The 25,252-nt window shown below is 35.8% G+C and overlaps 1 protein-coding gene across 8 annotated transcripts in view; it reads right to left on the bottom strand.

Moving 5' to 3' along the window:
- Nucleotides 1–1,855: 1,855 nt before the first annotated feature.
- SEC63 (SEC63 protein translocation regulator) overlaps nt 1,856–25,252 on the bottom strand; it is a 61,791-nt gene continuing 38,394 nt past the window's right edge. For 4 of the 8 annotated variants that reach the window (XM_081526828.1, XM_081526830.1, XM_081526832.1 and 1 more), the window contains exons 12-21: nt 24,943–25,097; nt 22,698–22,845; nt 21,047–21,129; nt 18,215–18,274; nt 17,837–18,010; nt 14,085–14,243; nt 12,045–12,146; nt 7,438–7,536; nt 4,620–4,724; nt 1,856–2,928 (exon numbers count right to left, since the gene is read on the bottom strand). In XM_081526828.1, the coding sequence (XP_081382954.1) occupies nt 2,785–2,928; nt 4,620–4,724; nt 7,438–7,536; nt 12,045–12,146; nt 14,085–14,243; nt 17,837–18,010; nt 18,215–18,274; nt 21,047–21,129; nt 22,698–22,845; nt 24,943–25,097 (1,229 nt within the window). In that variant the 3' untranslated portion in view covers nt 1,856–2,784. The remainder of the gene's footprint in view (nt 2,929–4,619; nt 4,725–7,437; nt 7,537–12,044; nt 12,147–14,084; nt 14,244–17,836; nt 18,011–18,214; nt 18,275–21,046; nt 21,130–22,697; nt 22,846–24,942; nt 25,098–25,252) is intronic. The other 4 variants (XM_081526829.1, XM_081526831.1, XM_081526835.1 and 1 more) reach the window with 1 other exon arrangement.

Here is a 25,252-nt window from a genome sequence, read left to right as displayed (position 1 = left end):
GGATAAATGTTGTGGTCAACAACAACATGCTCAGAGCCTCTTTACATTCCTTCACACGCTTGCTCCCCTTCCCCACATCAGTCCGTTGGTGTCCGCCTGCTCTGCTTCTACCCAGGACTTGGGCTTCCTCCCTCGCGGGGGAGGCCTGCAGCCAGACAGGCTCATCCTTCTCCAGCACGCAGCGCAAGCTGGGATAAAGAGAACACAGTTATGTTCCACACAGAAAACCTTATCCATGTACTTCTTAATTTTAAAAAAATTCACAAAATTTTTTTTTTAATTTTTAAAGGATATGAACACCTGACTTTGAGATTGAGATATGCACGTAGGGCTTCAATCAAGTTGAAGTAACAAAAATCAATCAAGTAACAAAAATTTATAACTGAAAGACTTTCACTGATGGTCTCCTCTGGAGGAGTACCTTTTAATAGGTACTTCACCAATTCAAAAAGATAAAAATACTACACAATTTAAGTGGCTTAATTTCATAAAAAACCACTTTCACTTTACATACACACACTGATGGTTTTCATCTATATGTTCATCTATTCTGTTGACAAAATGTCAGTGTTTCTTGATGGGACCAAATTGAAACTACAGTTAATGAAAGTTCCATTTGATTAAATGCACACAAGGGTAAATTAGCTATTATATCGCAAAAGAAGGAAAGAAGGGATGCAGAGTTCAGAGACTTGCTGGAGAGAACAGAATGATAAAATGAAAGCTCAGTCATTTCACTATGGCAATATGGAAAGAGCTTACTTAAAGTACTCATTAGAGGAAAATGTGTTATTGGTTAAGAAGTACATATACATCACACAAATGGCAAAGCAACACAGACCAGTAGGATTTCCTAATGAGGCGATGCTATTTTTTTTTAAGCATTGTGGTGAGTTACTAGGTTGTGAAATCATCCTCTAGTCTTAAAAATTAGAAAGCAGCCAGTTGTTTGAATAACTTATAAAACCTCTTTAAGACAAAACAGCCACTAGAATAAGTACTTTTCTTGAAAAGTATCTTTCAAGAAAACCAGAACTACACTTGGTTTCATTTGCTCATTTCCCTTGCCTTCACACCACTGCGGTTTTCTCTAACCTCTCCTTTCCCTGGATGCTACTGGTTGGCTCATTCCCTTCCACCTCACTTAGGTGACCAGCAGCTTTCCAGCTAAACCTGACTTGAAAGTTAAACCTACCCTCTACTTACAAAATGAAACAAATCCTCACAAACAAATCAGTGGCACTCCTGCTTGCCAAGGAAGGGTCTCACTAACACCTTTAAAACAAAAACAGACGATGGAGGCTCCCGAGAAAAAAATCTGCTTTGACCATATTATAGGAAATAATACATCCCCAATTTAGAGCCAAAAAAAAAAAAAAAGAATTCATGCTTTGGTAAGTTTCAAATTTTATTTCAACTACTGCAGCAAGAAAATACCAGTGGTAGTTCTGCATGGCAAGTGGCAACCTGTTAAATAAACAAGGCCACAAATTAGTATTCCAACAGCATTTGGATCTATGGGGATTTTGATAGGGGAGGATTATTACCATCAGTACTATAATATAAACTTATGTTTCCTCCGTATTTAGTAACAAAAATATTCATTCTACCTCAATAATTCATCATGTACACATTTCTCCTCTTTGTAAGCATGATCCTTGCAGGCAGTACTGTGTCAGAGTGTGAGGGGGAAGTTCCTCCTAATCACAGGTTTTTCTATAGTATACAGAAATAGCAGTCACTTTAGCAGTCATGGACAGTATTACTAAATTTTTAGTTGAAAAATAAAAGAATGAGTTCTCCTATTATATCCCTTTCTGGGAGTAAAAAGACACACACCATTACAAACATAAAATGAGTCAAACTTCTATTTTATTGACAGGAGTCCAAAATGAATACAAAAAAATGCCTCCTTTGCATGTTATATTTTACCTTAAAAGGCTTCTGATAGAGTCAGGTAGATTAAAAGCTAAGAACGTATTTCAGCTTTTATAGTGACCTTTTTAAAAAGGTTTAGTAACATAAGTCACCAATATCAGAAAACGTATGGTCCCACAATCATTTTTAAATCTATAGCTTATAAAAAGAATTAGATCCTGCATTGATCTGCTAAAATAGAGGCTTAAAAATGTTTTAAGCCATTAAAAGCCATTTTTATAATCTATCTGGTAACTCTGGGCAATTAAGAAAAGGAAAATCCCAAACTGTAGCCCTCTAGATTATGTGGAATGTGACAGAATGCCAACTTATGACCAAGACAGGCAAAAATAAAATGTTTAAAGCTATGAATGGAGCTGTTATAGTCTTGTATCACTGCAAAATGTCAGTAAATGAATAATAGAGCTTATTAAGACATTAAAACTTGAGCAGATGTCACTTAAAACATTTGTGGTGTTTATCATACATACTGTAATGTTTGTTAAAACTAAAGCTAAACAAAGAAAGGTCACTCATTTATAGATTGTTTTTCATATAACTTTACTTTTACTGGGACCATAGATGATCAGATAATACATAGCCCACACTTCTGGACAGTTATAACAAAGGGTTTATTATCATTTGCAAATGAAATAAATGCACCATCCCATACCTGAAAGGCTTTCACAAACCTTAAGCATTTTTCAGACTGTACCAAGGCATCACCACTGCCTAGTTATGTAACACACCCATTTCTAGTAACACTTCCCTCAACATCAGTTCTGCACTGCTTCTGGTTTATTATACACTTCCAAACAGCAAAAATTTGCAAATATGTGCAAATATTGTGGTCCATGCGTATACTGCTTAGTCATCATCTTCCTCCTCTTCTTCCTCTTCCTCAAAGCTGTCTTCAAAGCCCTCACTGTCCTCCTGGTCTTCATCCCCCTCTATTGCTGTATCCCACTGTGGGTGATTTTCTGGCACAGGCTTAGCCTCATGAACTTCCAACTAGAAAAAAGAATTAAATGCAGACATTAGAAATCTGGGGAGGAATAATGGAAGAAATATCTGGTAAAGAAAAGGTTTTCTTTGACAGCAGCACTTGAAAAGAAAAGATTACACCTTTTAACTTTAAATTTAACACATTTAAGAACAGATACTCATCCACAAAATAAAAACGTGAATCTAGTAACATGTTAGTATAGTTAAGTTTCTAGCGTAGTTTAATAGTATGATTTTATAGGAGCTATATACTACTATTTATTCTGCGGCATGAAAGATGAATAATTCTGATTCTTCAGCAGGAACACTGAGTAATGTTCTTAGTAAGTCTTCTGTGGATGGAAAAAAAGTTCAAATGTGACTTCCAAAGGGGTATTTGCAGCCTCCAGACTACTCATTGACGTTAACATCCTATAGCCAATGGAAAGAAACACAGTGCCCTCATGGGGAAAAAAAGCCACGCCTCTGCTGGCTCCTTTCAGTTGAGTCCCCAGTACACAGTGCAACACTTCTTCAGCACAATCTCTCTAACACAATAGCATGCTTTTTATAAAAAGCTCAGGAGACTTCCCTGGTGGCTCAGCGTCTGCCTACAGTGTGGGAGACCCAGATTCAATCCCTGGGTCGGGAAGATCCCCTGGACACAGCCCACAGGGTCGCAAAGAGTCGGACACGATTGAGCGACTTCACTCACTTTCGCTTTCACAATTGAAATGGTAACATCGACGGGAATGTGGTTCAAATGATACTCGTGTCCACAAGTGTATCCTCTAAAATGAAATACATGTGCCTTTCTAAAGAAAACATAAACCATCTAGTGAGACCCTATAAAGGTATGGCATATTATAGTATACTAAAATTATCACGCTGGTAAGTTATACTTAAGGTTCTAAATCATCATACTCCTTTAACACAAGTTTATTATTGAGAGCAGTCCATCAAGTGTATTATGTTAAACTATGAGATGACCTCTTTCCCTGTTATTCTACATTTCAAAATTAGAAATGCTTCCCTAAGATGTAATATGCTTATTCAAATAGACAACCTTATTTTTTTAAGTTCCCTTTATTACCTCAAAAATTTTTTTGCATGGTTTGATTCACTCTTTTTCTCTGTGTATCTCTCTTCTTCCTTCCTTCTCAGGTATTTGAAAATTTCTCAAAAAGGAGAAAGTGGTAACTTCCATTTCCCACACAAGTATAATAATACAAATCCATACCCACCATAGATTAAAAAAAAAATCCATTTTCAAAAAAACTTTATTATTACTAGAGTATAGTTGATTGACAGGGTGTATAGCAAAAAGAATCAGTTATACATATACATAAATCCACTCTTCTTTTTTTTTAAAAAAGATTCTTTTCCCATTTAGGCATTACAGAGTATTGAGTAGAGTTACCTATGCTATACAGCATGTCCTTATTAGCTATCTATTTTATATACATAGTAGTATGCATATGATCAATCCCAATCTCCCAGTTTATCCCTGCCCCCTCACTTTATCACCCCAGTAACCTAAGTTTGTTTTCTACATCTGTGACTCTATTTCTGTTTGGTAAATAAGTTCATTTGTAGTTTTTTTAGTGTGCACATACAAACAATATCACATGGTATTTGTTTTTCTGTGTCTGACGTGCTTCACTCAGTATGACAATTTCTAGGAACAACCATATTTACTGCATAGTCATTATTCTTACCTTCAGTGGTTTAATCTGATCCAAACCCATATAGGAGTCTGATCTCAGAAACACTGTATATTGATAATTTCCAGGCTTGCCTGGTGCAGGAAACTTCAGTTCTACCTAGAAGATAAATCAGAACTTAAAATCTGTATTTTGAAGGGTGGAAGAAATAATAGCTCCCTCCTAACATATTTAGACCAGAGAGTATTTAATAGCCAGTGCTTACTCAGATGACAGACGAGGTCCTAACACATGTTACAAAAGTTCTAATGACAACAAATATATTTACATATATGACATTTGTGTCATATATATACTATGTAAAAAGGAAATAAAAATAGGCAGAATTGATGGGGGTAATTTCTATCTCCAGAATTCAAAGAAACATATTTAAAGCAACCAAGTTCTATCTTGATAACGTGAAGAAATGAAGCCGGGTATAAAAGTAAAATAAATGAAATGTTGAACTAAAACAGACTTCACCGAACAGGAATAGTTCTTGCCAAATTTTCTTATTTCTAGAACAAATGTTGAGAGAACAGAAAATACATTCATCATACATACATATATAATATGTCTCTGCCCTCAGTCACAGGCACAGGGCTCCTCAAATCCCTGTACTTCCAAAGTGACAAGAGCTTATAAGGAGCATCTTCTGTTCTAAAATTTAGTCTTTGGATCTGGTTCCTGACACTGAGATGACAGATACCTTGGAATTTCCTGGATGATAAGAATGAGGTCTCTTCTAATGAGGCAACTCTTGGTCTCCTAGATGAGGACCAGTCACCAGAAAGCCCAAGCCATGAGTAGAAGCCTGGAAATTTTAGTCCCACCCCCTACTCTCTGGAGAGAGGCTGAAAACTGAGTTAATGATCAATTGTGCCTATGTGATAAAGCCTCCATAAAAATACCCAAACAAGGGGTTCAGGGAGCTTTCAAACGGGTGAACATGCAGAAGTGCTGGAGAGCGGATTGCTCAGAAAGAGCATGGCAGCTCGATGTTCCTTCCCACATACCTTGCCCTATGTATCTCTTTCATCTGGATATTCATCTACTTCATCATACTGTTTTCATAATAAACTGATAAATATGTTACCCTGAGTTCTATGAGTGATTCTGGCAAATTACTGAACCCAAGGAGGGGATCATAGCAACCATGATTTACAGCCAGTTGATCAAAAGTACAGGTGACAACCTGGGACTTGCAACTGGCATCTAAAGATGGACAGTGAGGCAACGGCAGTCTTCTGGGACTGAACCTTAATCTGAGCTGTCTGGGGAAATAGTGTCAGCACTGAGTTAAACCACAGGACACTCAGCTGGTGTCACAGAGAAAAAGAAAGAGGTCAAAACCCATGGATGAATGGCCTATGGGGGCATGATAATATGCCTGCAACATTTTTATATATCTCACAAACTGAGAGGCAATGAACATACTATACTTGAACATTCTTTCTCCCTATGGAGAAATAAACATTTAACAACATTTATCAAAATTATAATGTACAGAGCCTCTAATTCATTAATTCTACCTCTATGAATTTATCCTATAGATGTGTTTGAATATGAGGTTACTCACTGCAGCAAAAGACAAGAAACACCTTGTAAGTCCACTAAAGAGCTGAGCACTGAATAAATAAACTTCCACACAAAAGAATATCATACAGCTGTAAAAACAAACAATGAAGCTTTTTTTCTGTATCAATATGGTACAAATTCCAAGTTTTATCACTGAGAAAAAGGTAAGGTGCAGAACATGATGTATGCTACTTTTTGTGCAAAACTGGGGAAAATATACCTATATATATGTTTGTACTTTACTACAATATGACATGAAGAATACATAAAAATTTGGTAATATTGATGGTTTCCAGGAAGTGGAATGGGTGACTGAGAGACAGGAATACAAGATGTTTCAGTGTGTGCACTTCTGTATATCTTCTGAAACACTAAGTAGGCAAATGTATTATCCATTCAAAAATGGATAAAATTTAAATTTTAAAAAATGTTAAAATTACTCTGTGAAAGAGATACCTGTAAGTTGGCACTATCGCTAAGTGTCAAACAACAGTAAACTACTTTAAACATTTACTACTTGGTTAGAAAGGTAGGAAAAAACTTTTTGGATTTAAAAATCATCATTACAGAACTCCCTTGAAATCCAAAAGCTTTGCTCTTGTCCACCAAGTCCAGGTAGACTTTCTCAAATAGTAACGTAAAAAAATCAAGAAGAAAAACAAGGAAATCCAAGGGCAAAATATGTTCATCACAATGCTATTTAAGTGATGTCACTGACAGTGGACAATGCAGGAGGTGGAAGGGGGGTTCTGGAAGGGGAAAACATGTACACTCATGGTGGATTCATGTCAATGTATGGCAAAACAAATACAATATTGTAAAGTTACAAAATAGAAAATAAACTAATTAAAAAAAATTCCACTTTAAAAAATGAATCACTAGCACTTACATTTGTTTTTAACACAAAAGCACTAATTCAATGAGGATACAAACCATAATTTCTGAGCACTAATCCAACAAGGATAAAAGTAAGTGTTTGTAGAACATAACTAAAACCTGGAGATATGGTAAGGCAAGTATTCTTAAGACAGTAACAGTGAAAACTCCCCAAAATAAGTTGAGAACAAGGTTTTAAAAGACCACCAAGTTGTCTACCTTTAACAATTTAATACTCTATAAATTTCCAATGAGCTCCCTCCAAAAGTTGTCAGAGAACAGTTATAAAATGTGTTTTAAATAAAATGCAATAAGCCGTATATGATAAATGGATTTCTATATTGTTTTCTATATCTAAATAATGTTGTTGGATACTTACCTCTTCCGTATCTTTTAGTGTACACACATGATATGGCATAGATATTAATGTCTGTTCCTTCCTATCTGCGATATAAAGCCACCACCATTCTTGCTTTTCCTGCAAAGAAAAAAAGAGAAGAGTATAAATAGCCAGAAAGAATTACAGAAATAGTTTTCCCTTATCTCATTTTAGGGGTATGGTTACTCCTTGGTACCTGAGGTGGACTGATTCCAGACAAGTTCCCCTTTCACCCCCACAATGCGGATACCAAAATCCATGAATGCTCGAATCTCTTACATAAATTGGTGTAGTATTTGCATATAACCTATGCACATACTCCTGTACACCTTATCCAGCCTCTAGATTAGATTACTTATAATATCTAATACAATGTAATTGCTATGCCAATACCCAGCAAATTCAAGTTTGCCTTTTTGGACTGTCTGGAATCCACCCCCCCCACACTTTCAATCCACAGTTGATCAAATCCATGGATGCAAAACCCACAGATGCAGAGGGCCAACTGTATTGCCCTTTGGCCACTGCTGTATCCCCAGCACAGACACCATGGTTGGTACAAAATAGATGTCAATAAACATTTACTGAATGAATAAATTGTTCTTAGAGCCACTCTCCAACAAAAGAATTTTGTATGTAATTTTGGGGTTTCAAATGGCCCCTTAAACCCTATTGATGAACCTCTTTAAAAACTCCTGATTAACCTTAAATGATAAAAGATATGCTAAAAAATAAAACAGTATAAGCTATCACGAATTCATCTAGCAAATAATTTTAGTAATCTTACCTAGTAATAAGCAAAAGTCAGAAAGTAGGGGTGGAAGGGACTTGGGTAACAATATCAGAAATCAATACATTAAAACACGTTACTTATAAGAGAGCATCTTAGATTCTAAGAATCTATTTGTACCATTTACGGTACATGATTTCAATAAGCTCAGCATTTTCAGTTGCACTACATAAAAGATTAGGAACAGAAAAAGGGCTGGGTAAAGAAATTGCCACCAGAATGCACAATAATAGCAGGAAACACTGACAGGAGGCAAAAATCTATTAAAAAAAAAAAAAAAAATTAGAAGACCAGTCTGGGAGCACCAAACTTCAGTGTGGCCAGCAACCACCACTGCATTACAGCACAGATCAGTAACTTTTTATTCATCTGCTTTGCATCCACTGTTTAAGAATGGGATAGGGAAGATACCTTTCTAAAATGGCTTAAAAAAAGTTTTGGAGCTAAAAAATAAAATAAATTGTAGGATACTCCAATTAACCAAAGCAACACTAGAGTCAATTATCCTAGAGAAGTTTAAAAAGTAACTTTTTATTGAAAATAGTTTCATAGGAAAAATGTCTGTATCTTTAAGCAAAATCATTTGTACTTTCTATTTTATTTCAATCTTAAGACATTAAAATATGGTTTATTATCTTCCTAGTAATGGTACACTAAGCTAAACTAAAAGCTTTTGTTTAAATGCCTTAAACTACAAGGCAATGCAACATTAATAAGCAGGATAACAAATCATAAGTGGATGACTAACTCAACTTCTGCTTAATCCAAGGGTTAGGACTACAACAAAAGGTATAGGTGTATACATATGTCTTTCTATGTGTGTTTTGCACACACACAATGGGTAGAAACAGACTCAAAGTGGAATACTGTTATACTCACAGGAGATTGATTCCAGGACCACCCTACCTCCAGAATACCAAAATTCATGAATGCACAAGTCTGTTACATAAAATGTCATGGTATAGTTAGCCCGCCACATTTGGAGATGCAGAACCCACAGATTCAGAGGGCCAAAGAGTCTGCTGTAACTACTCAACTCTGCCATTGTATTACAGAAAGAATGAGTGTGGCTCTGTTCCAATAAAACTTTATTTACAATAATACTTCATTTATAAAACAAGCTGGGTGGCAGATTTGTCTGCAGGCAGTAGTCTGCCAATGTCTGTTTCAAAGTCATCCAGACCCAATTATTTCACTTCTTGAAACCTCACCTTTTTTCTCTGTTAAGTGATGAATGCCTACCTCAAGTTGTATTGTGAAGATAAACTGAGATAATACAAAAAAATATCTGTTAAAATGCCTAGGACACAGAGTCCAATAAAATTACAGTTACATCAATATAGCCACTCTGGAAAACAGTATGGAAGAGCCTCAAAAAATTAAAACTACAAGTACCATATTATTCAGCAATTTTACTTCTAGCAATTTACCCCAAGAAAAAAAAAACACAGACACTAATTTGAAAAGATATGTGCACATCAATTCATTGCATCATTATTTACAATATTCAAAATACGGAAGCAACTGAAGTGTCCACTGATGGATGAATAGACAAAGAAGGTACATATAAACAATGGAATATTACTCAAGCCATAAGAAATCAAAATTTTGACATCAGAAACAACATGGATGGACCTAGAGGATATCATGTTAAGTGAAGTCAGAGAAAGACAAAATACCATGATCTCGTTTATTTGTAGAATCTAAAAAACGAAACAAAATAACATGAAAACAGGGTCATAGATACAGAGAACAAATATGCGAGAGGGGTGGAGGTGGTGGGAGAAATAATGAAGGAGATTTGGAAGTACAAACCTCCAGCTATAAGATATTAATAAATAAGTCATGGGATGTAATGTACAGCATAAGAAAGATGATCAATAATATTATAGTAACTCAGTATGGGAACAGACGGTTACCAGACTTACTATGGTGATCATCTCATAATGTGTGCAAATATCAAACTACTAGATGGTACATCTAAAACTAACACAATGTATGTCAACTATATTTCAATAACAATTTTTAAAGTTATGATTATTAATGAAATGATGTAAACATTTCTATATTTAAGAAGTCTAACATTTCATTTTCAGAAATATCATTACTAGAACATACATGTTCAAGAATGTGCATTTATTCTTTATCTCTACTTAGAGAATGCCTCCCACTTACCCCAAATCTATTTGATTAAAATGAGATTCATTCAAGAAAAATAAACATTAAGAAGCTAGTGATTATCAACCTATGGCATTGCACCCAGATTCTCTTGATGCACATGGTTAAAGTAGAAAAGAGTCTCTACCATGAGTTATTTGCACTCAACTGGTTTTTTGTTGCGTGGGATTCCCAACCATTCTTGTTAAATATATGAGTTTCAATAACATTTAAGTCAATTATTAACATAAAACTTCAAGTAATATAAGTGGTTAGTGTGGTGGGTAGGTAGGTACATGAGAAGGTAGACAGGAAGAAGTTAGGAAAATCCCAAATAAAGTCTATCTGATAAATGGTACTTCGAGATGTTTACCATGCAGATAAAATTACAAGAAGGCACTTTCACTGCTAAAATGTTCTAAGGGAGTAAATGAATGCTTTGCCTATTAACTAAGCATGGTCTAAAATGAAGCTGTCTATTATAAGGGTACAAATTATGCAGGTTACAGCACCCCATGGTACTTTTAAAACCAATCAATGAATGAAATTTATTCACTTGATTTCAGGAGCCTTGGTGTTGGCAGACTATACTGCAATGGGCGAAATGCCCCTAACAGATGGGCTATAGCTCAGGACATGCCAGAAGATCAGTGTGCATAGTAAGATGGAATCCTGGGCTGACTGCTCTCCAAGTCAAAAAACAAAAGTCTGTGCATAGCCACTCATTTATTAGGAGAGCCAAATTACTTAGGAACTTGCCTTCAGCAGCCCCCAGCAACTATAGATTGACATTCTAGAGCAGAAAGCATATTTATACATGAAATCACCCGCCAAACACAAGTAGTGAGCAGAAGGTTCTGTGGTAAAGCTGCGAAACAGTCTGTGGAACAGCTTCCCTGAACTAAGAGGCAATAGTCCTTGACCTCTAGCCACAGAGAATTATCTGCAAAAGCAATATGTCAAAATCTCAAATTGATCTCAACTTCATCTGAAAGACAAACAGCCTATCAAAGAGATCAAAAGCTGAACAGGCCACAGCCACAAGGTAAACAAGCACAGGGGAAGAAAGAACATCGCAGTGATCAGTCTGGAGCTTGGGGATCAGCTCTTACTAAACCTAGTGGGTCCCTCAGGCCTGGGCTTGCCTTCTTCCCATGGATCAGGGCAATTATCAGAACAAGTCTAGTGTCTCCAGATGGCCAGTATAGGACCCTCAGAAAAAAATCCATGAGCAGAATTTAAGAACATTTTCATCCTATTCAAAACATGGTAGAAGTATGAGACTCACAAAAGCCACACGAAGTCACAGGCAAAATATGCATTTGTCTGATTAAGACTGCCTGAACTGCAAATGAGAAATCATCAGTAAGCACAACCCTCAGTAATCCAGGCACAGAAAATACAGAAGCCCAGGACAACAACAAGTTACTTAAAAAGTTGACAATCCTCCTTTTAAATAACTCATTCACTCAAAGTAATGCATATTGAAATATATGCTTCAAAAATGTGACATATCGATAATACATCACATTTAGCGCATCTGAGTCAGTACATGCTACAGAGAGGTAACAGTCAATTCACACTACAGAAAGGATAGAGAGCAACCAAGAAATATTTGACTAGAAGAAGGAAAACACTAGGCTGTGGATGAATAACTCACCTCAGGAAAGTAAAGACTATAGACAGGATGTGTTATCTTTGATTTGGTTTCCAGTAGTGCTCTCTCCTTTCGCTGAATACTTTGTTGTAATTCTTGCCACTCCTAGTAAAGTGAAAATCAGAAATGGAAATCAAGCATGATGGCATTCCTGACAATGCTAAATACTAGAGTTCAGTCCCACAAATCTGATCACTTCCCTGCTCAAAACTTACAATGCTTCTTTTCATAAATCAAATCTAACCTGTTTAGAATGAACTACACACTGCCAATCATGACCTGGCCTGAGCCTGTCTCTCCAGTCTCCTGTCACTGCTTTCCTCTCTTCACTTTTTATTCTAGTCATTTCAAACTGCTAGACTTCCCTGACCTCACCAGCTACTTCACTCTTAAACCTTGTTTGGATTTTTGCTTTCTTTTTTCTCTACCTGGCAAATTCCTACTCATTATTTTTTCAGGAGCACCTGAAGCCTAAAGTACGAGTTCCTGGGTCCCACAGACCATCCTCTCAGAGCTGAGTTGATCACTCCTTTCTTTGTGCCATCACTGCCCCTTACACAATGTGCATGGTCTCTTTTGTACTATAATGTTTATTCACTAGTCTGCCTTCCCCTTTAGGCTACTATCATTCAAGAGCAGAAACTGTTTCACATTTGGCTTTGTACTCCTATTAATATTTGTTATTTGTATAATTATTTGTCAACTGAATGAATGAATTTTTGGTCATCTGAAGAAATCAGTTTATCAAAACCCTAAAGTCACCTCTACTAACCCTAATATAATCAGAAAGAAACATGTCAACTCTCTGTCAAAGCAAGGATGCTGTGTTTAGTCGCTCAGTTGTGTTCAACTTTTCTGCGACCCCATGGACTGCAGCCTGCCAGGCTCCTCTGTCCATAGGATTCTCCAAGCAGGAATACTGGAATGGGTTGCCATGCCCTTCTGCAGGGGAGCTTCCTAACCCAGGGATCTACTGTGTCTCCTGCACTGCAGACGAATTCCTACCCACTGAGCCATAATCAGAAAGAAATCTGTCAACTCCATCTCAAAGAAAGGGAGGGGTAATAATTTCTTTGATAGGTTTTAATTCCATGGCAACCAACTTAATTCTCAAACTGCAGAAACACTCAAGGGCCAGCAATTGCTAAAAACAGACATCCTTATTTTTCTCCCATCCCAAAGGCAAGTACTTTATCTCCTTACACTTTTATCCTTTGCCCTTTCCCTCCCTGCCCCCCCCTTTTTTTCAGCCTCTGCTTTTGCTTCAGAGGCTATTCAGGGAATCTCTTTTAAATTCCTAAACCACAGGAGTTACTTTTAGACCAATGACCCAGTCAAGAACAACACAAACATTTAAAAAAAAAAAAAATTGGCTGATCAAGTTACAGTTCATCTGCAGTGAGCATCTATGGGCCATTATTTGTTCAACAAATATTCTTTTCTGCAGCCTTTTCATAAGTCATGTGCAACTTCATGCCATGCCATGAGATTTTTTTCTATTTCCTATACCCTCACCATATTAATCCCTTAGTGACTTTCCCTTTTAGTAAATGTCTTATATACCTCTTGAAACAAGGTGGCATTCTGTAAATATTAGCTTTTCCCTTAACCAACCTCTTGACATTGGAGCCCACAGTAATGTTTCTTTACCCTAAACACTGCCTGGAACTTTTGAGAACCTCTTCTAAGTAACTGCTACCTATTTCATAACCCACCTTTCCTTCCTCATATTTCCAAAGTCATTTCCAACACAAAAAATTGCCTTAGGAGAACAAGCTGAGTTCACCTCAGACCCAGGTCTTACTCTATCTAACAATATAAGATTTAAGAAAATTAGGATTTCCAGTCCTTGTCAGAAATAATTTTTCTTCAAATTACAACTACCATCTCTCAAAAACATTGTCTGAAAGTAATGCAACAGTATAAAATATACTAGTATTGTGTAAAACAAGCAAAGAAAGTAAGCAAGCAAAAGAAAAACAATAACAAAAACCAAAACTATCATCAGAGGTATAATTCCAGTTATTTAAACCTATGTCTTACTGCTTCATCATCCTTGTTTTGTTTTTCATCTTGTTCTCTATCAGAGTCTCTGTCACTACCATCATCTTTTTCACTCTGAGAGTCTCTATTGGTTTCTTCTTCCTCAGAGTCACTGCCTTTGTCAGAAACTTCTTCTTCATCTTCCTTTACTGCAGCTTCCTAAAAGGAAAAAGCAACCACCAAAGTTCTGAATCTCTCCGTGAATACATCCTGAGTCCCTGAAACTAATCTACGGTCATTATAATTAAACTGGCTCAAGACTACAATTTCACTATTGATATAGAATTTTAAAAAATTTTTATAAACATTCTTATATGTGGGAGTCAGGCTGAAGAGGTTTAATGCTTGACTTATTTGCTTATTTGTCAGTTATTTTATTCATTCTTCATAGCTCATAAAACAAAAATTTATTTCTATTTGCAATATACTACGACAATGGCTAAGCTGGTTCATTTTTCAAAAATATCAATTATATAATATTTTACACAATACAATGAGAAGTTTACAGAAAAGTACTGCTTTGGGAATTTAATATTATCTTCAATAACTAACAGTATAATGCAGAAAGGAAAGTCAATGTCTCAGACAAAATACTTAGTCCATTTCAAGAAGCAAGAAAAAGAACAGCAAATTAAATGCAAAGAAATAAGAAGTAAATAATACAGATCAGAAATCAATTAAAGAGAAAGCAGATATAAAAAAGGGAAACTCAAACGAGACTAAACGTTGGTTCTTTAAAAAGATTAATAAAACTCATAAATTAGGAAAGACTGATAAAGGAAAAGAGACAATAAAATTACCAACATTAGGAATAAAAGATACATAACTACAGATCCAAAAGACATCAAATATAAGGATATTATGAGACATCAAAAATAAGGATATTATGAATAACTTTGTCAATAAATTTGACAAGTTAGAGGAAACAAAGTCCCTGAAAAACACAATTTACTAAAACTGATATGAGAAAAAAAGTAGACTATGTTAAAGAAATGGACTCTATAACTAAATTCTTTTTCAAACTCCAAGCCCAGATGGCTTCTCTATGTAATTCTTCCAAATAAGAAACAAATCCAATCTTACACACCCTTCCAGGAAAAAGAAAGTAATCTCTAACTAATGAGGCCAGCATAAATGTAATCCAAAACCTGGCAAGAATATTACAAGAAGAATGACAAACTGATATTCTCTCCTAGAAATAGATACAGGAATCCTAATCAAATATCATAAACCCAGATAAATAGTTTAAAAATACTATGTTATAACAAAATGAGATCTGTTTACAGAATACAATGATAATTTAACTTTTTAATTCATCAGTATAATTAACCACATAAACAGAAAGGAGAAAACTCATACAATCATTCCAATATATGGAGAGAAAGTATTTAATAAAATTCAGCACGTGCTCATAATAAGAAAACCAAACTGAGGGAAAACCTCCTTAACCTGATAAATATTATAGATAAAGTGTATCTACAACAACTCTATAGCTAACATCATACTCAGTGGTGAAATAATGTATGCTTTTTCCATGAGACCAATAAGACAAGGTGACTGCCATCTTCACTTCAAATCAACTACTGCAAGTTCTGGCTGGTACCAGTAAGGCAAAAAGGATGAAACAGTATAAAGACTAAAGGAAAGCTGTTTTCATTCCTAGATGGCATGATTGTGTATGTAAAAATCTGCAAATTGTTACAATTATTGTCAATTCATCAAGAATCCTTGATACAGGGTAAATATTTCTGTATTTCTATATACTGTATTTCTATATACCAGCAATAAACACTTAAGAATGAACTTTTTTTAATGTTGTTTGCAATAGCACTGCTGCTGCTGCTGCTGCTGCTACTAAGTCGCTTCAGTCGTGCCCAACTCTGTGCGACCCCATAGACAGCAGCCCACCAGGCTCTGCCATCCCTGGGATTCTCCAGGCAAGAATACTGGAGTGGGTTACCATTTCCTTCTCCAGTGCATGAAAGGGAAAAGTGAAAGTGAAGTTGCTCAGTCAAGTCCGACTCTTAGCGACCCCATGGACTGTAGCCTACCAGGCTCCTCCATCCATGGGATTTTCAAGGCAAGAGTACTGGAGTGGGGTGCCATTGCCTTCTCCTGCAATAGCACTAGAAAGCATCAAATACACAGGAGCAAATCTAATGAAAGGTGTGTCATTCTCTGCCAAGAGAAATCACAAAACACTGCCAAGAAAAATTAAGGGGGATAATAAAGATAAAGCATAATTATGAATAAAAACTGTCAATACTGTTAACCTGTGAATTCTCCCCATATTGCACCAAAGATTAAACACAATACCAGTCTAAGTGCCAGCAGCTTTTTTGGGGGTGGAAATTATCAAAATTATTCTAAAATTTTAGCTGAAAATGCAAGGGATCTAAAATAGTCAAGACAATTTTGAAGAAGTAAAATAAGAGTTCGAGGACTTACATTATTCCATTTTAAGACTTCAAGACACAATAATTAAGACTGTGGCATTGGCACAAGAAGAGACAAATAATCAATGGAAGGAGAGCCCATAAAGAAATTTCCACATATACAGTTAAGGTAACTCATTTTACAACAAATTATGACTGCAATTCAGAGAGCTTTCCAATAAATGGTGCTAAAATAAATGGCCCATAATCCCAATCTCACACTATTCACAAAAATTAAAGATGCATCTTAGAGCTAAATATAACAAGTAAAATACTGTAGTAACACTTATAGAAGGAAACAAAGTATCTACCTCTCCTTGTGTCCTTGGGATAGGCAGAGATGTCTTAAACAGGACACAAAAGCACTTAACCATAAAGACTGATGAAACAGACTTTATTATTAATAAGAATCATATAAAACTCCATTAAGAAAGTTAAAGAAACACTTATCCACACTACATAAAAGAATCCTACAAAACCGTCAGAAGACAAATAATCCAAAAATAATGAGGATATCCAAATAGCCAGTAGGCATGGGAAAAGGTGTTCAATACTATTAGTCATAAGGTAAATACAAAAACGGCCACACACAGAAATACCAACTACAGATCCATTACAGTGGCTAAAACAAAAAAAACTGGTAAAACCAAGTACTGGTGAGAATGTAGAACAACTGGACTCATATTTTGCTGGTAGGAGCATAATATGGTACAACTTTAGAAAATGGGCTCTTTCAGCAAGTTAGACATACCTCTATTTTATGACCCAGAAATTTTACTAATAGGCACATATCAAAGAAAAATAGATGTTCACAAAATGACATGTATCAAATCATAACACCTTTATTCATAACAGGCAAAAACTAGAAAAGCCTGTATGTCTACCAGTCACAGGACAGACAAACTGTAGTATATTCATATAATGGAATCTCTCTCTCTCTCTCTCTCACACACACACACACACACACACACACACACACACTTGGTGCTACACATAATACAGAAGAATGTCAAAGACAATGTTGAATGAAAGCAGCCAAATGACTCTACTTACATGCATTTTAAAAATAGGCAAAACTAATTTATGGTAATAATAGCATAGTGGGGAAGGGAGTGGGGTTGGATGGAGGGGTCACTGACTGAGAAGGGTACCAGGGAGCCTTCTAGGGTGCTGGTGGGTTTTATATCTTGATCTGGGATCATGGGTATATACATTTATAAAACTTCAGGAGCTGATAAGATTTGAACATTTTAGTGTACTTCAGACCTCAACAAAGATGATACTAACGACAGTCTCTACATGAGATAATAAACTTACACTCCCAACGACTCCATTAGCCTGTTTTTGTTTCTGCTGCTTTGGTTGAGATAAGGGCACAGGTGTAGGCTTTTTTTTTAAAGGTTTCTTTTTTTTTGATTTAGCCGTTTTCTTGGGTCCTTTACTCTTCTGTTGCCATCCTCCTTTTGTCTTGTTCTTGTTAGTCTCACCCTGCTATAAATCACAACACACGTACACACTCAGATGTTGTAGCAATAGTTTCATCAGGAGTCATAGGAAATTTTAGATGGAAATGGCTAAACTAATAAAATGTTTTAGTAAAGTGAATTTTCTCCCACAGCAAGATAAATCAATCAGAGAACTAAACAAAACAGTTCTTTTACCAGAAAAGATAGATAGGTAAACTCAAGTTTTTACCCCATCTTCTGCTGGCTGTTCCTCTGCAGCACAGATGGACTGCTCCTTTTCAAATACTTCCTGGAGTAGAGGGAGCAAGAAAAATAAAAACTTTGTTCAACTTATATTTAACTTTCATATAAAACAATCTTTCAATATATATTATCAGTAAGTTTATTTATTTTTGGCTGTGTTGAGTTTCGTTGCTGTGCAGGCTTTCCTCTGGTTGTGGAGAACAGAGGTTACTCTCTCGTTGCAGTGTGCAGGCTTCTTACTGCAGTGGCTTCTCTTGTTGCAGAGCACAGGCTTTAGGGCGTACAGGCTTCAGCAGTTGCCCCACGTGGGCTCAGTAGTTGTGGCTACCAGGCTCTAGAACATAGGCTCAATAGTTGTGGCACACGGAATTAGGTGCTTCATAGAATGTAGGATCTTCCCAGATTTGGCATCGAATTCCTGTCTCCTGCATTGGCAGGTGGGTTCTTTACCACTGAGCCATCAGGGAAGCCTTATCAGTAATTTATTAACTGCTGACAATTACAGGAGGTGGGGACAAAATGGCTAGACAGGAGGCTTTTAGCAATTACTAAATGATGTATGTGTGCAAATTTGGCCATCACTAAAGGACACCTTAGAAGTTAACTTCTGAAATATCTCACATCTGTCTTGAATATATTTTGAAAAGTACATTCTACTTAAATTTATAAATGCAATGCTTTAAAATATGTAAAATTATTATAAAGTCAATCATTTCATAACTTAAATTTTTACTTTTATTCTAATAGTAATCAGACATCACTATTTTAAAGTTATGAGAATCTGAATACATTACTCTAACATCATAACTTTATGAGATCAATATTAGTTTATTTATGATTGTATGCAATACTGCTAATATAACTGATATAACTTACGTATAACTAAGTAGAACACCAAGAAAATCTACATATCCAAGATATACCCACCCACCTAATAATCTATTTTGAATCAGTAGAGACACTATAAATTTAGAATTTGAAATCCGGTAAGAATTCAGTGTGACTCTATATAGAACAGGACAAGTGGGTTGTTCCATAAACTCCCCAGAATTATTAAAGCTAACAAGTGAAAACAATAACGACTGGGCTCTAAACTGTTGGCCTAATGCAGGGGCCAGCAAACTATGGCCCATTTTTTGCTTTTTAGACAAAGTTTTATTAGAATACAACCATGCCCATTTGTGAGTTCAGCCATTGCTAGAGAGACTGTATGGCCTGTAAAAACCAAAAATATTAGTATTTACTGACTGAACCTTGAGAGAAAAAGTTTGTCATCGCCTAGCCTAACTCTATCATCTCTGCTCATTTCTTCATTTGTTAGTTGAATTCTAATAATTATACTGAAATACAATCGATCCTAGAACTAGAAGATAAATACTTGATTCTTCCCCTTTCTCCAGGCCACATCTGCTTTTTCTTCTACCAATTACCAGAGAAATGTCAACAGCCCAAGGACAACTTTGTGCTCATTTCTTGGCCTGGGAATTCCAAAGCACGTAGGCAGTGTAGTTTGCATTCAAAACCTAACCCTGGCCACCGGCTTAGAGCAGCCTCATCTCCCAGGAGGCACCTCTCATCCAGAGTCCATGATACATACCAATGCTTCCTTTACCACCTGCTACCATATCAGTATCTTTGTTTTGATATGGCCTACTGTGACTCATAGAATGGCTACCCACTCCAGTATTCTTGCCTGGAGAATCCCATGGACAGAGGAGCCTGACAGGCTATAGTCCATGGGGTCCCAAAGAGTCCAACACAACTGAGCAACTAATACAACAACAACTACAAAATATGCTTTTTCTACTAGAGGTTTTAGACATGGGTTTTAAATGCAGCATATTTCCTGCAGATGCCCATAGACCTCAGAGTAGAATAGGCTAAAATCTACCACTGGTTCAATAAACTGAGCTGAAATACTATAGTTTAGTAAAAATTAGTTACAACTATACTTGCAACTTGCGAGGTGCGCTTAGCTTGGGAGGTAATATAAATATGTAGCAGAAACTGAGAAAAACAAGGTGCAGGAAACATACATGTGACTAGATTTAATGAAAAAGAATGAGAACAGTACCAGCATACATATATATGCATGTACATATATGCACTGAAAAGGTCCAGACAGTAAACATGACCATGGAAAAAGATACAAAAGGATTTACATAAGGCTGAGTTCTGGTCATCTGGGTCTGACAAGGTGGCTTCCTAAGGAAGCAGGGGTGAAATAAGGGATCCATGTTATCAACATCATTTTAATTCTGTGGGTATTCATGCATCAGGCTATCTAAAGGGATGAGCTTCAAAACTGATGATCTCAGAGTGGTAGAATTTTAGGTGATTTTAATTTCTTCCCATACTTTTCTGCATTGCCTAAATTTGTTTCCCAGACAGCATAAATTTTTTACATAATTAGGAAAAGAGCTATTTTACTGTACTTTTTAAAATAAAAAATAAAAGGGAGTAAATTCTCTCAAGAACTGATTAAAAAGGAGTAGGTAATGAAATCCTCAACAATAATCAATAATCAATCTCTGTATAACATTTTTTGGCTTAAGAAAGATACCCAGATTACATTATAATGCTTTATAGGGAATTAACAAATCATCACCTGAAGAATTCATCTATCTTCCAACTTTGTGTGTGTGGAAACAAATGAGAAAATCGAAATTAAAATTTCAAAACGGCTAACAGATTCTGCAAAATTAGATTTTCAAAACTATATAGTTTTGACTTTGAAAATGTGTAACTGAAAATGAGAAAATAAACATAAATATCTTAACATATAAATTCTCAAAGCATAAAAATACAGACTACTTACTGCCATTGTTTGCCTTGTCAATTTAACCAAAACTGTAACTAAGGATCCTACTGTGATGTTGTTGCTATCTTCATCATCCAATACTGTAAGATATAAGAAAAAATAAATAAAAATCAAGCTCTATGTCAAGACAAACAGCAAAACTTAACTTATCCAAATCAATCTGAGACTTTAGTATTTCAAACATATACAATTTTAAGGCTACTAAATAAAAAATAATTTACTATCTGCTACTGCTACTGCTAAGTCGCTTCAGTCGTGTCCGACTCTGTGCGACCCCATAGACGGCAGCCCACCAGGCTCCGCCGTCCCTGGGATTCTCCAGGCAAGAATACTGGAGTGGGTTGCCATTTCCTTCTCCAGTGCATGAAAGGGAAAAGTGAAAGTGAAGTCGCTCAGTCGTGTCTGACTCTTAGCGACCCCATGGACTGTAGCCTACCAGGCTCCTCCGTCCATGGGATTTTCCAGGCAAGAGTACTGGAGTGGGGTGCCACTGCCATTTACTATCTACTCTATATAAATTTCTCCAGAAGATGTCTTCAACAATGTACTCATTTAATCCTTAAATTAGCTCTATGAAACATTATTATTATTTCTTTAAAGAGACTGAGGTTAAGGAATAAAGTAAAATGCTCAAGGCCACAAAATGGCTATGCTGGCACTGCTAAGTTTCAAGTCCAGATCTTTTAAAATATAGTATATTGTGAGGATTACCATAGCTTTCTCTCACAGTGATATAAAAGAGTGTCTGTCACTCTATTAAACTGTACAAACTTTATACTCACAAGATTTTACCTGTATAATCAAATGCCTGCAAACTGTATTCTAAATAATGTTAAAGATATTTTTTAAGGCAAGAACTTTAAAATATTGTTTATATGAAAAAGCACCTTAAAGATGTTTTCTGCAATGTTTTTGCATTGTTTGCTTTTTTAAAACACATTTGCTACATACATCCCCAAAAGTCTTAATAATAAAATGAACTTAACTACAAGCCCTTTAAAAACAGGAACGATTCCTAACACATCCTTGTATTCTTGGTCCCACAAGAATATTCTAACAACAGCAACTTAGCAAATGCCAAAGCTCAGAATAATATCACAATGAAGGAATGGAGCAGAATAATCTCTAATCCTATCACCATTCTAAAATATCATATTCAGTTGTAAAATGGGAATTCGTAGGACAATTATGTAAGTAGAAAAATAATCTCTATCTCTTTTTCCACTCCAAGCAGACATAAAGACAAAAGTAAGTCAAGAAAAACACACGAAATGTGGCACAGAGTGTGGTGATTTCAAAGGCTTAATATGTATAAATAAGTTAGGTTTTTTAAAAAATTAATTTTAGAACTAAGCAGCTATTTTATACTAACAATAGAAATATTTCAAATATCTTCCATTACATTTGAAAATCTCTTCCATTCTTTGAAAAGTTAAGATGTTCCTTAAAGTTGAACTATAGAACAAAAGCGTTCTCAAATCAAAACTACTAACTCTACAACATCTTCCATCACAGCAAATCTGACAGGTAAACTACAATTCTACAAAGTCTAATTAAAAGCTATGAAGTGAAGTGTTTTGAGAACCTTGACCCAAATAAACAAGAGCCAGTCCACCAACAGGGAAACAACAGGAAACCTCTCACTTACCCTGTGACTTTATGTCCATAGTCACATACGGGAAACTCCCAAGGACAGCCATAACCTCCTCATATTTTTCATCTTCAAGGAAATGCAACAGATTGTGACGATCTGATTCTTTTAAACTCACCAAATCCTGGATAGTTTTAATTTTGAACTAAATTTAAAAGAAGACAGAAAATAAATCTCAAAGCCATGCAACTCTTCATAAACAGAAAATTACTAGTATGTTTACTAAAACAAAATCCAAAAGCTTTTAGAAAAATGTTAAAATTATATACATTTCAAAGCAGAAAATATAACTATACTGCATTTCACAGCCTCCAAGGAAATTTAAACAAGAATTTTTTATTACAAAGTTAATACACAGTTATTTTTTAAATTAGAAAAAATTAAAGTTGGAGGAAAAAAACAGTAACATTCATATAGACTCTTGATCCAAGCAGGAACTACTGTCATTTAATTTGTTCAGTTTGCAGACTTCTATTTTTAATTTTAAAGATAAAAACCTTTAAGAATACGAATTTATCTGCAAGTATATAGCTGCATGTACTCTTTAGGTTTTACTATGCAATATTCTTTTAATTTTCTTTTTTTAGAAGAAACTAAAAGACACTTGCTCCTTGGAAGAAAAGCTATGACCAACCTAGACAGCATATTAAAAAGCAGAGACATCACTTTACCAACAAAGGTCAGTCTAGTCAAAGCTGTGGCTTTTCCAATAGTCATGTATGGATATGAAAGTTGGACCATAAAGAAAGTTGAGAGCCGAAGAATTGAAGCTTTTGAACTGTGGTGTTGGAGAAGACTCTTGAGAGTCCCTTGCACTGCAAGATCAAACCATTCAATCCTAAAGGAAATCAGTCCTGACTATCCATTGGAAGGACTGATGCTGAAGCTGAAACTCCAATACTTTGGCCACCTCATGCAAAGAACTGACTTACTGGAAAAGACCCTGATGCTGGGAAGATTGAAGGCAGCAGGAGAAGGGGACAACAGAGGATGAGATGGTCGGATGGCATCACCGACTCGATGGACATGAGTTTGACCAAGCTCCGGGAGTTGGTGATGGACAGGGAAGCCTGGCATGCTGCAGTCTATAGGGTCGCAAAGAGTCGGACAGGATAGAGCGACTGAACTGAACTGATGCAATATTCTAATCCTTATTATTTTCTAAATATAGCTATCTGTTACTGCAGTAATACCAATCCTGGCTAAATGAATGCCAAGGAGAAGGATTTTTAATTTCTGAGTATTTGCTGCTAGTTATTAATTTTTACTTTCATAGATAGGGATTAGATCATGAGGCATGTGAAATGCCTGCTTCTGAATTCTGAAGTTTCCAATTATGACTTTAAATGTGATCAAGTTTAAAACAGCAACACACTTACTTGCGAGAAGAGTGTTCTGATACAAATTTCTAATACACATTTACTAGTTCTACCTTACTACTATCAAGTCCAATGTCTTTTTTCCTCTTTGTCTAATATATACAAAGTGATGTTTAAAATTATAGTCTCATTCCATTTTTTCCTATATTTCCTCAAGTTTTTCATTTATACACATTTTTTGCTGTGTCTTTTAAGATTCAGTCTGTGGGGTTGCAAGAGTCGGACGCGACTTAGTGACTACACTACTACTACTAAAATTCGCATTGGAGAAGGAAATGACAACCCACTCCAGTATTCTCGTCTTGAGAATTCCATGTACAGAGAAGCCTGGTGGGCTGCAGTCCATGGGGTCACAGAGAGTCAGACACAGCTGAGTGACTAACACACACACACACACACACATACACAAGATTCATTCTCATAATCTATATACAGACTATAATTTCTAAATAAGAATTATCTTTACATGATCTACTTATATATTGAATGTTTAATTTTTTGTTCATATTCAACCAATAAACTACTGCTCAAGCTTTAAGCCATTAATGAAATAAATGAAAAGTATACAGTGCATTTTTACACAGTACATTTATTTTTGGCAACATAAAGAGCAAAGTGTTAACTGCTTAAATTTTGACCCCCCCAAAGTAGTAAGATCATTTCAGTAGTATTAATAAAATGTTATAAAATAGCTACCTATTCAAGAAAGTGTTAACAGAATCACTTGAGGCATAGTTTTAGAATGCTTGAAACATTGTAAATCTAAGATGTCCATAGTAACCACTTCTAGAAAAATTTTCATTCGTGTTACCTTTAAGTGACAGAACAAACTGCTTAAAACTAATTTTAAAGTGGCAAATTACCTTTTTATGATTAGAAACTCTTCTAAGATTGTCTTCTTCAATGTGAGGGAGCTGCAGAAGGGGAGACTTAAACTGCTGAAGGCCTTGCACAGCCATCTGGGAAAGCTTCATGCAATTTTCAAGGGATGCCAAAGTTGGAGCACGAAACTCCCTTTCTTAGAAAGAATAGGAGGAAAAGCAAAAACAGGGATGGACTATTTATATGTTCAGAGTACACAATTCATAACAAACACAAATCCATGTGAACATCCTTAACACCTCAAATTTTATGACCACAGTGTTGACTTTCCTTTAAAAGTTACTGGATAAG

Source organism: Giraffa tippelskirchi, chromosome 9 (genome assembly GCF_054371585.1).
Source record: "Giraffa tippelskirchi isolate mGirTip1 chromosome 9, T2T-mGirTip1v1.2.pri, whole genome shotgun sequence".
Classification (NCBI taxonomy): Eukaryota; Metazoa; Chordata; class Mammalia; order Artiodactyla; family Giraffidae; genus Giraffa; species Giraffa tippelskirchi.
The sequence above is the reverse complement of the archived record's forward strand: the minus strand, read 5'-3'. Positions and strand labels throughout refer to the sequence as shown.